General features: G+C 34.9%; 1 protein-coding gene across 2 annotated transcripts in view; it reads right to left on the minus strand.

Moving 5' to 3' along the window:
• The window catches only part of USO1 (USO1 vesicle transport factor), a 90,708-nt gene that overhangs the window by 37,701 nt on the left and 39,598 nt on the right, over positions 1 to 13,409 (minus strand). For both annotated transcript variants that reach the window (XM_055313107.1, XM_055313108.1), the window contains exons 5-8: positions 7,582 to 7,682; positions 7,078 to 7,180; positions 6,875 to 6,930; positions 2,297 to 2,417 (exon numbers count right to left, since the gene is read on the minus strand). In XM_055313107.1, the coding sequence (XP_055169082.1) occupies positions 2,297 to 2,417; positions 6,875 to 6,930; positions 7,078 to 7,180; positions 7,582 to 7,682 (381 nt within the window). The remainder of the gene's footprint in view (positions 1 to 2,296; positions 2,418 to 6,874; positions 6,931 to 7,077; positions 7,181 to 7,581; positions 7,683 to 13,409) is intronic.

The raw sequence follows: 13,409 nt of genomic DNA on the forward strand, positions 1-13,409 counted from the left end.
GATAATCACACACACAGAAAACATTGTAAAATGTATAAGAACCAAGAGAGCAAAAGCTCCAGATCCACAAAGACCTGAAATACTGGGACCACTAGACACAGACTATGAAAAATTTGTTTCTTGTGTTTGAAGAAGTAAAAAGTAAGTTGAAAATATCTGCAGAGAGAGGTGCCAGAGTTGTGCAGTCGGCTGGGCATCCGACTCTTGGTTTTTACTCAGGTGGTGATCTCAGGGTCGTGGCATCAAGCCCTGGTTCATTGGAGGGTCTGCTTGGGATTCTTTCTCTCTCCCTAGCCCTTTGCCCATCCCCCTGCTCACACAAACTCTCTCTGTTAAATAAATAAATACATACATACATACATACATAAATAAATGTTTAAAATAAAGAAAAGAAAAAATATCCGTAGAGAAAAGTAAATTATAAAAAACTACACAGCAAGTTTCCTAAAGAACCAAACAACTTCCAGAAAAGAGAAATTAAAAATTCAATGGATGTATGTTGACTTAAACTTACCTTTCAAAATATATTAAGTCAAATCATGTTGTTTACCTCACACTTGTAGGTCAACTGTGTTTCAGTAAAAATGAGGGAAAAAGAATCTCTCAATAGACATGTTTAACAGCAGATTAAATATAGGTGAAGATGAATAGTTTATTTTTGCTTTTGTCATCAAAATAAAAAGCTTTTGCACAGTGAAGGAAACAATCAACAAAATTTAAAAGGCAACCTACAAAAAGGGGTATTTGCAAATGACATACCTTTAAAGGGTTTGTTTCTATAAAGAACTTATAAAACTCAGTATCCCAACAAAGTAATCCAATTACAAAACAGGCAGAAGACACAAAGAGATAATTTTCCAAAGAAGATATCCAGATGGCCAACAGACACATGAAAAGATGTTCAGTATCACTTATTATCAAGGAAATACAAATCAAAACTATAATGAGATTTCACCCATACCTGCCAGAAAGGCTAAAATCAACAACACAAAAAAAACTACAGGTGTTGGTGAGGATGGGAAAAAGAACGCTCCTACAACTGTTGGTGGGAATGCAAACTGCTCTGCACAGCTGCTCTGGAAAACAGTATATAAGTTACTCAGGTTAAAAACAACTACCCTGGGATGCCTGGGTGGCTCAGCAGTTGAGTGTCTACCTTTGGCTCAGGGCGTGATCCCAGAGTCCCAGGATCGAGTCCCACATTGGGCTTCTTGCAAGGAGCCTGCTTCTCCCTCTGCTATGTCTCTACCTCTCTCTGTGTGTCTCATGAATAAATAAATAAAATGTTTAAAACAAACAAAAAACCACAACTACCCTATGATCCAGCAGTTGCACTACTAAGTATTTACCCAAAGAATACAAAAATACTAGTTCAAAGGACACATGCACCCCAATGTTTATATTTATAGGAACATTGTCTCCAATAGCCAAACTGTAGAAACAGTCCAAGTGTCCATTGACTGATGAATAGAATAAGATATGGTATATATTATATATATATATATATATATATATACACACAATGGAATGTTGTACTCAGCCACAAAAAGGAATAAAATCTTGCCATTTGCAATAATATGGATGGAGCTTAGAAAAAGACAAACACCATATGATTTCACTCATATGTGGAATTTAAGAAACGAAATAGATGTTCATTGGGAAAAAAGAGAGAGGTAAACGAAGAAACCAAACTCTTAACTCTAGAGAACCAACAGCGGGAGGTGGGTGGGTAGATGGGTTAATAGGTGATGGGGATTAAGGAGTGTACTTGTGATGAGCATGGGATGATGTATGGAAGTGCTGAATCACTATATTGTACACCTGAAACTAATATCACATAGTATATTAACTATATGGAATTTAAATAAAAACTTAAAATAAATAAGTGTAGGTAAAGAAAGAACTGTTGAAATAGATAACAGGTCAGAAGTAATAAACCATAATAGAGCTTGGAAAGACAAAAAGATGGAAAACACAGAAGAGAAAGTAAAATAAAGTGAGAGTCAAATCAGATGACAGAAAACTTGATTCTGAGTTTAGAAAGATAGGAAAAAATGTAGCAGAGCAGTATTTGAAGAGAGATAGCTGAGATTTTCCAGAAATGATGAAAGACACCAACCTAGATTCCAGAAGCCTAACAAATTTCAAATAGAATAAATAAGAAATCCATACTCCACAAACCATAATGAAAGAAAGAATATAATGAGTTCTCATTTCTCCCTCTAATGGCATTCCCTAGAAGTTAACAATTTAGTGAGCACAAAAGGAATCTCTTTAAATCAATCTCATACTATACCTCCATCACTGTTCCCCTCCTCTGTAATAATGTCCAGTAGTCTCTCAAAAGCATTTTCAAAAGCAACAATTTTCTGGATTGCTCCATTGCTTCTGGTTAGTGCCTGCAGTAGTAATACACCCTTATGGAGAAAAAAAGATAATGTTTAGTAGAGAACAACTTTTATAAGACACTTAAAAACCACAGATTTTAGAAGTGCAGAAATTTCACAGAGGTGAGCAGTATGCCTCTCTAAGATTATAGATCTCAAAGGGACAGGGCCTAGACTAGAATCCATGTTTACCAACTCCTAATTCCATTTCCTTTTCACTGCACAATATAAATATGCAACAATTCTTACATATTCATCAATCATTACTCAGCTTTAATTGTGGCCTGAGAGAGCTGGGCACAATAATGTGTCTCAGAGATGCTTTTGTATGAGCTTCACAATAGCAACAGTATGAAATTGTGAATTCAATAATATAAATCTACAAACATCATCACATTCTAGAACAGAAAATTCTATTCTCCTGTAATTATCTGGCCTCTAAATGCCCAAAACTTGATTCTAAGTCAACAGAAAAAAAAACAAAACATAAAACAATTCACAGCAGTCTTTGCTTCTGAGTTTTAGTTTTTCTTAGCTCCCTTAAGCTGGATTTAATTTATATATCCTGCAACCTCTTCATTATCATTCAAGAAAAACTTGCTGTTACTCATTTCTATTTATTTCACCATCAAATAACAAGTATTTTGTAACAATACCATTTGCTGATTCTTTGAAACTGCATTTTTTATGAAAACCGTTATTTTTTTTTGAAAAATGGTATTTTTTAGGGAAAAAAAAAGGCAGATACTTGACAAAAAGAAGAATAGCAAAAGAGTAGTTCGAAAGTCCTAAAAAAGGCAAATTAGCTTATTGGGCAGATAAGTATTCATATAAGACAAAAAAAAAAATTTAAAAGCCCATGGCCTTCCTAGACTTGTTCTACTCATTTTCCTGACTGCCAAGTCTCAAAAGTGAGATGAAAAAAAGGTAAAAGGGGTTATTTTCAGATGTCAAATTCTCCCACTTAATGCTGTCAACTCAAATTTAACCACTAACAAAGGGAGGAAGGAATGCTGTAGAAAGAACACTAAGGCTGAGTTAGATAAAGTGGGTTTTAAAAATGGTTGTCCTAGGGCAGCTCCGGTGGCCCAGTGGTTTAGCGCTGCCTTGAGCCCAGGGTGTGATCCTGGAGACCCGGAACTGAGTCCCATGTCGGGCTCCCTGCATGGAGCCTCCTTCCCCGTCTGCCTGTGTCTCTGCCTCTCTCTCTCTTTCTGTCTCTCATGAATAAAGTCTTTAAAAAATAATAAAAAAAAAAAAAATAAAAATGGCTGTCCATACTAGTTGTGCAACCTTAACTAGATTACATAAATTCTGAATCTTAGGGATGCCTGGGTGGCTCAGCAGTTGAGCATCTGCCTTTGGCCCAGGGCGTGATCCCTGAGTCCCAGGATTGAGTCCCACATTAGGCTCCCTTCGTGGAGTCTGCTTCTCCCTTTGCCTGTGTCTCTGCCTCTCTCCTTGTCATGAATAAATAAAATCTTAAAAAAAAAATTCTGAGTCTTAGTATACCCATATGTAAAACAAGGATAATATCTTTATCATAGGATTTTTATTAGAAGTAAAGGAGATAGGGCCGCCTGGGTGGCTCAGTGATTGAGCATATGCCTTCAGCTCGAGGCGTGGTCCCATGGTCCTGGGATCAAGTCCCGTATCGGGCTCCTTGAGTGGAGCCTGCTTCTCCCTCTGCCTGTGTCTCTGCCTCTCTCTCTCTCTCTCTCTCTGTCTCTCATGAATAAATAAACTATTAAAAAAAAAAGTAGTAGTAGTAAAGGAGATAAAATAACTTCTATGGAAGCTACCAGGTTTATATGTAAATGGCACTTATATTTTTTAAGTTCTCAATACACATTTATTTTTTCTGACTAAAGAGATACACTGCTCTAATCATGGGCAGCCCCAGTGGCTCAGCGGTTTAGCACCGTCTTCAGCCCAGGGCCTGATCCTGGAGACCTGGGATCGAGTCCCACATTGGGCTCCCTGCACGGAGCCTGCTTCTCCCTCTGCCTGTGTCTCTGCCTCTCTCTCTTTCTCTCTGTGTCTCTCATGAATAAATAAATAAAATCTTAAAAAAAAATAAATAATCTACTCATCAGTCATTTAAATTTAAAGTGAACACCAAATCCTTATTTAAAAACTGGTAATTAAAGGCATTTATCTGTTTATTCTGCTTTTCATGTATGAACTATACTTCAGAGTAACAAATTAGACTACTTGATGAAGTTCTTCTTTGCAGAAGATTATAGCTTAATAAGTGTGAAATAATGATAGAATTATAGAAATCATTATTTTGCAACTCTCAACAAAATACCGATTAAAGCAATGACTATTAATGAATGATCAGATAGAACTTATAAATCTGATGTAAGGTTGATAGAGAATTTACAATGGAGAGATCCAAATCAAATCCACTGATCACTAAAAGTGAGACAGCCAGATATTACGTTTCCTTGTGTGTTGCAAAATTAAGTTCACTGTATCATCTAGGAAATATCTCAGCAAAGAGGTGAACCAAAACATAATCAAGGCCTTTAGATAAGTTAGCAGACATAACAATCAGATGTAATGTGAGAACCTTGTCTGGACCCCGATCTGAAAAAAAACTGTAAAAAATATCTTGGACAAATGCAAAACCTGAATATGAAATGGTTCTTATTGAAACTGAGGACTAAGACATCATGGTTAACTTATTATGTGATACTGGCATTATAGTTCTATCAGAAAATATATATATAGCATGTATATTAAAGTACGTAATGGCAAAATTATATTGCTTGTTTCAATGCTTTTAAAGATTTCAGTCATAAATAAAGGACAGTGGTGAGAGGAGGGGTAGATGAAACAAATATAACAAAATCTTGAAAACTGATAGGTTTAAAGGGCAGGTTTGTCTGTGTTCTACTTTTGTGTGTGTTTACATTTCTCATAATAAAAAATTCAATAACAGAACTACAGTCTATCACCTAGAAGTAAGCTGGTATCTCCTAGAGTTTTTCAGGTTTTTTTTGATAATTTTTAAGCACTAAGTATCCTAAATAAATAGGATAGTGTCAGTGCGCCTATAGTAAATGACCAACTAATTCTCTAATCCAGATAAAAATTAAGGTTTAAAATATAAAACATGGGCCTAAGAATCTTTAATGATATGCACCCAGGGAGGCTACTCAATGGTGACAACTATCATTGAATACAACTAGAAAGTTGGTTAAAAAAGAAAAAAGAAAATAATTTTTAAAGAATAAAAAAAGAAAAAGACACGGGAGTGGAAAAAGGTAGTATTTTGTTTCAGGCGATCACAGAGTGCCAATAAGAACCATCAGAGGTGCCGTTTAGTTGCCTCTGGTTTCTGGTGTCAACTGAGGTGTATTATGGTGTGTTTTGTTACATAAGGTTATAATAGTAATTATCCACAAAAAATTCAAATGAACATGTTTACTAAACCCAAGAAAAGGTGGCTGTAAAACATAAAAACAAAGAATCTAGAGGTTAAATCAAAAATATAAACTCAATCCCTAATCTTAAATTAATGAAAAGCAACATAAAAAGAAAATCTTTTTATCTGTGTCAAATAAAAACTGAGAAAAAAAGTAGGGTGCCTGGGTGGCTCAGTCAGGTTAAGTGTCCAATTTTTTATCTCAGCTCAGGTCTTGATCTCAGGGTTGTGAGTTTGAGCCCCACATTGGGTGTGGAGATTACTTAAAAATAAAATCTTTAAAAACATTTTAAGGGACACCTGGGTGGTTCAGAGGTGGGGCGTCTGCCTCCAGCTTGGGGTGTGGTCCTGGAGTCCCAGGATGGAGTCCTCCATTGGTTTCCCTACATGGAGCCGGCTTCTCCCCCTGCCTGTGTCTCTGTCTCTCTCTTTGTGTCTCTCATGAATAAATAAATTAATTAACTTAAAAAAAAGGCATTATACTCTTGACCAAGTTGTAGATAACCACAAAAATGTTTAAGCAACAAAAAAATATATCAGTATAACATATTCAAACTTATATGCAAATAATAAAATCAATAATAAAAAAATAAATCAGAATGGAAAATAACTACAGAGTTATCATGCTCTATAGTTAAATGAAGATTACAAGGAAAATCATTTGAAATGTATATTCAATCAAGTAAGGTTGAGGATTCCAAACCTAATTCTTAAAGTTTACACAGTTCAACGTTTGGGGATATTTCCTTTACTCTTTCTGGAGGCAGAATTTGGTGTCATTAAACCTTTTAGAAGAGGATGAAAGAAATCCTAAACTTGTGGAAACCATAAATTTGAATACCAAAATAATCTATGCCAAAATATTAGATAATCAGGAAACAAAAAAATAATGTGATCCTACTGTATATAACTTTAAAAAGGTTGAAAGGATTGGCCAATACCCCCGTTTTCCAAATCTAACTTATGACACTGAATAAGGATCAACAAAGATTTCATTTGCAAAGAGACGGGAAAAAAAGGTGCATATTCTTAGACTTCTTTGAATTTAACTTACATCATTACGTATGACTTCCCTGGAATCTGCTAATAAGTCCATTAATCTTGAAACACCTAGAATATATAACAATGTGAAAAACAGTGGCAGATCAAAAACAGAAACAGTGATTCAAATTATACAATTTATTAACACATCATTTCAGTCCCCCTCTTTAGGAATGATCCTCACTTTTAAATCGAAAATTAAGATGAGTCACTTACCCATGGGACTGACTAAAATGATTTGCTGCACCTGAGGTCCTAGCTGTTTTAAAAGAGAAGTAAGAAGCTTCACACCAGGCCAGCGGACATGGAAATCAAATTCCTGTAATATAAGGATTTAAAATATTTAGCATCTGTAATTTACATTTTTTAAAAATATTTTTTTTAAATATTTTTTTTTTCAACTAATAGTACTACCAAAAACTACAAATAAACACAGTTTGGCAAATTTTTAACAAGTAACTTAAGAAAAAAAAAGCGATAAAAAGAAAATAGTTAATATAAATTGATTAAACTGTTCCTGACTAGGTGAAATAAAAATGGAAATAAGCAGACAATATTTTTACAAATTATAGTCCTTAAAACATGCATGTGAATCTCTTGCAATTATACAACAAATTTCACCTTAAAAAGGTACGTATGTGCTTCCTCAGTAACACCCAAAAGGTAAAAAACAAACAAAAACTTATTAAGATGACAAAAACACCAAGATTCTTTATTTACCTCCAATAAAGATAACAGGAGAGTGACATTTTCCTGCTGCTTAATGAAAATTTCTGTAAACTGGCTTCCGAAATCCTCACTCTGTCTTGTGGAATTTTCTTCTGTAATATTCAAAGAAAAAATATTCAATATTTCAATATGATGCTATGTTACTTTAAAGTATCCTTTTTGTTGAGGGTGCTAAGTAGAAATGATAATTTTCTTAGAATAGTGTGGCCGGTCGTGATAGCACAATTATGCTGGAAAGATTATCCTTAAAATAATTTTCAATGTCACTTAAATAGTTATTCTTTAAATGTTTAAATATGATATTCAAAGAAAATACATCTAGATTTTCACATCTTTTCAAAGACTTTTTTAGGTTAAACTTCTAATTAGGGTACAAGGGAGCTTAGTAGAGTGACAGAGATATTCTATCTCAAGTATGATAGAGATTACACTATTATTTACATTTACCAAAACACACAGGACTATACAACTACAAAGAGTAAATTTCACTGTGTATAAATTATACCTTCAAACATTATTGAATATAGAGTCCTTGTTGACTTGTTACTGTGTTAAATAATTTAATTATAAAATTAAACCAATCATCTGCATATTCTTCAGTATTTTTTCTTTTTTTTTCCTTCAGTATTTTTTCAAAAAATTAACATATATATGTATACTATAAAGTTAATTGGCAATAAAATCAGAATTTGACATTTAATTTTACATTTATTCCTTAAATTATTTTATAATTGTCCTTTAAGACTTAACAGTCTTTAGATTAAACTACGTATTGTTTCAATGTCAAAAAAATATAAAGGACCACTAAAAACTGAAGCAATAATTACCAAAGTAAATAATCATTTAAAATCTGCCTATGTTATATACGCAATTTAGAGATAGCAAATATACTACTCCCATTCCCTCACCCATGCCAGACACAACTAACTCTTTTCCACATATTGCTCCAGGCAGTGACTATAAAACAGTGGAGCTGGCAGTCAAGACCCCTCAAACAGTTCTCTTCTAATGTGAGATTTTAATATTAATATACTTTAGAAATGGAAAAAAACCCAGAAGATGATAGGAAAAGCAAAAACAATCCAACAGTGATAGTGATGATTACATCTAATTATTTGTAGAAAAAAGACGAGAGCAAAAGTAGAAGTGTTTTTCAATACTAAGTACCCAAATATGCTGGGTTTAGCCTTCAGAAACTCCAGGAAATATTTCTCTTATCTCGTGTCAGTAAAGGAATTAAACGTTTTCAGGCCTTCAAACTACATTACTTAAAAAATACTTCAATTTTGAAAGGATTACTCTGGCAGCTGTGCTGAGAACAGAATGTCAGGGGAACCAGGGGAAGAGAAAGACAATAATCAATAGAGACAAAAAGCAATAATCAAGGAAAGCAGTGAGAATGTCTTAGATCTTAGTGGTAATAATTTTTTTTTATGAAATTTACCATTTACTGAGACGAAAAACACTGTGAAGAACAAGCTGATTACAAAGAGAAGTTTCATTTTGGACACGTCAAGTATGTGACACATTATAAAAATTTGAGTAAAGATACCAAGTAAGCAGTTGGATAAAGCTAACCCTAGGTGTCATTAGAGAAGTTTGGGTTGGACATACATATGAGAGTGCTAACCATATAAATGATACTTAAAGTTACAGAACAGTATGATAAAGAGCATCCGTATAATACTTCCAGCTAACATCATACTTAATGGTGAAAGACTGAATTCTTTCCACTTGAGAGCAGTAAAGAGGCAAGAATATCCACTTTTACCACTTCTAGTCAACACTGTACAGGAGTGGCATAAGGTAGAAAAAAGAAATAAAAGGCATAACAGATTGGAAAGGAAGAAATAAAACTATATTTACAAGTGATATATTTATGTAAAAATCCTATGAAATCTATAAAAAAGCTATTAGAACTAACAAGTGAGGCTAGCATAATTATGGGATATAAGGTTAATACACAAAATTAACTGCATTTCTATATACTGGCAATGAAAAATTAGAAACCGAAACTTAAAAATAGTACCACTTAAAACAGCACCAAAAACTGTTACAGATTTAGGGATAAATTTGACAAGAGATGTATAAGAATTATGCTTTGAAAGCTCCAAAATGGTACTGAAAGAAATCAAAGGAAGACCTAAATAAACATATTACTGTGTTCCTGCATTAGAAGGTGCAATAGTGTTAAGATGTCAGTTTCCTCCAAATCAATCGACAGATTCAACAGCATCTGAATCAAAATCTCAGTCAGCCTTTTTTGGTAGAAATTGACAAAGTGATTCTAAGATAAGGGAATGCAAAGAACCTAAAAGAGCGAACAGAACTTTGGAAAGGAACGAAGCTAGAGGACTTATACTTCATAATTTCAAGATTTATTATGAAATTAAAGTAAGTGAGACAGTATCCTATTGGCAAAAAAGACACACAGACCAATAAAATAGAAAGTCCAGAAACAGACTTACTAGCTCAAACCCAAGTGTAAAACTAGAAACCACAGACCTAAACACAGGAGTTAAAACTACAAAACTTTTAAAAGAAAACATAGGAGAAAATCTTATTCACTTTATGTTTAGCAAAGAGTTCATAAATAGAAAAGTCTAAATTGTAAAATTAAAAAAATCAATAAATTAAAACTTCTGCTTTTCAAAATACAGTGTTCAGAAAATCAGACTAGAAGAAAGTATTTGTGAAATAAACATTGCAAAGAATTTGTATCTAGAATATATAAGGAGGGGATCCCTGGGTGGCTCAGAGGTTTAGCGTCTGCCTTTGGCACAGGGCGCGATCCTGGAGTCCCGGGATCGAGTCCCACGTCGGGCTCCCAGAGTGGGGCCTGCTTCTTCCTCTGCCTGTGTCTCTGCCTCTCTCTCTCTCTCTATCATGAATAAATAAATAAATCTTAAAAAAAAAAAGAGGCTTCAACACTTAAAAAAAACAAACAGAATATATAAGGAATTCTTACAACTCAAGTATGAGACAAAAAAAAACCCCAGTAAAAACAAACAAAAAATTTGAATAAACACTTGACCAAAGAAAAGTTACATGGATGACAAAAAAAAATAATAAAAAATAAAAAATCACGTAAGTTTTCAATATTATTATTCATTACAAAATTACAAATTAAAACTACCATGAGATATTATTTCACACCTATTAGAATGGCTAAAAAAATTTTTTTTTCAAAGATTCCATCCATTCATTTGACAGAGAGGGAGGGAGGGAGGGAGGGAGGGAGAGAGAGAGAAAGAGAGAGAGAGAAACACAAGCAGGGGGGAGTGGAAGAGGGAGAAGCAGGCTCCTTGCTGAGCAGGGAACCTGATGTGGGGCTAGATCCCAGGACCTGGAGATCATGATCTGAGCCTAAGGCAGATGCTTAACCGACTGAGCCACCCAGGTGCCCTGAATGGCTAAAATTATAAAAGACTCACAATACCAGGTATTGGAGAGGATGTGGAGGACCTGGAACTCTCATATACTCTTATGCACATTTCAGTGGGAATATAAAATGGTACAGCTACTTTGAAAAAAGTTTGGCAATTTCTTATAAAGCTAAAATAAACCTATTACATCACTTAGCCATTCTACTCCTAGGTATTTACTGAAGAGAAATGAAAACATATGTCCACACAAAGACTTGTATGTGAATGTTCACAAAAGCTTTACATGTCATAGCTAAAAACCAGAAACAACCCCAAATGACCAACAACAGGGGAATGAACTAACAAACTGTTTTATATTCATACAACAGAATCATACTCAACAATTATTTATTTTTTTATTTATTTTTAAAAGATTTTATTTATTTATGAAAGACGCAGAGAGAGAGAGAGAGAGAGAAAGAGAGAGAGAGAGGCAGAGACACAGGCAGAGGGAGAAGCAGGCTCCATGCAGGAAGCCTGATGTGGGACTCGATCTTGGAACTCCGGGATCATGCCCTGAGCCAAATGCTCAACCGCTGGGCCACCCAGGTGTCCCTCAACAATTTTTAAAAATTTAACTATTGATATAAACATGGATGAAAATAAAAATAATTATGTTATAGGAAAGAAGTCAGACAAAAAAAAAACCCAAAAAACAGAGAAGAAAGTATATACTGTATGATCTCATTTATAAAAAATTCTAGAAAAATGCCAAGTAATCCACAGCAATAAAAGCAGATATGTGACTAAATGAGGCCTATGAAGAGGGATTGATTACAAACAAGCACAAGGGAATTTCTGGATATGTTCATTATTTTGGTGGTGGTGATGACAGTTTCATGGGTTTATACATATGTCAAAACTCATCATATTATAACTTATGTGCAATCATTATATTTCAATTATACTTCAAGAATGCTGTTACGGGGCACTTGGGTGGCTCAGTCAGGTAGGCATCCAACTCTTGGTTTTGGCTCAGGTCCCGATTTTGGGTTGTGGGATAGAGCCCAGCCTTGGGCTTAGAATTCTCTGCCTCTCTCTTTCCCCTCCCTGCCCACCCCCCTTGCACTCTCACCTACATTCTCTCTAATAAATAAATAAAATAAAATCTTAAAAAAAAAAAAAAAGCTGTTGTGTATATGGTGGAGAATAAAAACTCAACTACAGGGGAAGACAGTAATATATGTGAGTGAAGCAGGCTGCTGTAAGACAACAGGAAGGCTGGAGAGTATATGCCCTGCCTATGGGAAGCAGCAATTGACTGCCAAGAGGGAATGCAGGCCCAGCTGGCATCAGTTTTCAGAATTTTAAAAAATAGAAATCTAAAAATCCAAAATCTCATGTGAGAGGTGCTTAGGTAGCTCATTTGGTTAAGCATCTGCCTTCGGCTCAAGCCATGATCCCAGGGCTCTGGGAATCAGCCCTGCATTTTCCCCTACTTCTCTCTGTCTCTGCCTGCCCCATCCCCTGCTTGTGCTGTCAAATAAATGAATAAAATCTTAAAAAACAACAACAAAAAAAACACACAACCCCCCCCTCCCAAAATCTCATGTGAAAGCTCCCAATTTGATTTACCCCAAAGATACAGATGCAATGAAACGCTGGGACACCTGCACCCCGATGTTTACGGCAGCAATGTCCACAATAGTCAAACTAGGAAGGAGCCTCGGTGTCCATCGGAAGATGAATGGATAAAGAAGATGTGAAAAAAAAAAAAGAAAAAAAAAGAAAAAAAAGATGTGGTTTATGTATACAATGGAATATTACTCAGCCATTAGAAACGACAAATACAAAAAAAAAAAAAAAGAAACGACAAATACCCACCATTTGCTTCGATGTGGATGGAACTGGAGGGTATTATGCTGAGTGAAATAAGTCAATTGGAGAAGGACAAACATTATATGGTCTCATTCATTTGGGGAATATAAAAAATAGTGAAAGGGAATAAAAGGGAAAGGAGAAAAAATGAGTGGGAAATATCAGAAAGGGAGACAGAACATGAGAGACTCCTAACTCTGGGAAACGAGGGGTAGTGGAAGGGGAGGTGGGCGGGGGATTGGGGTGATTGGGTGACAGGCACTGAGGGGGGCACTTGACGGATGAGCACTGGGTGTTATTCTATATGTTGGCAAATTGAACACCAATAAAAAATGAATTTATATAAAAAAAAGAAAGCTCCCAATTTGTAATACTGGCAACTTATTTAAATTATCTCAAATATTAAGTGGGTCACACAACCTTGCTTATAAGACAGACAATGCCCTATGGCCAAAAGATTGTTGATCTCTAGAGAAAAGCTCAAAATAAAAATCATTGAATTTGGGAGAATATTATTAAAACTAATCTAAAATGGAAGGGAAAAAAACATATGGACTTAATGAATTCTTCCTATGA

This window comes from Nyctereutes procyonoides, unplaced genomic scaffold (assembly GCF_905146905.1).
Source record: "Nyctereutes procyonoides isolate TBG_1078 unplaced genomic scaffold, NYPRO_anot_genome, whole genome shotgun sequence".
NCBI lineage: Eukaryota > Metazoa > Chordata > Mammalia > Carnivora > Canidae > Nyctereutes > Nyctereutes procyonoides.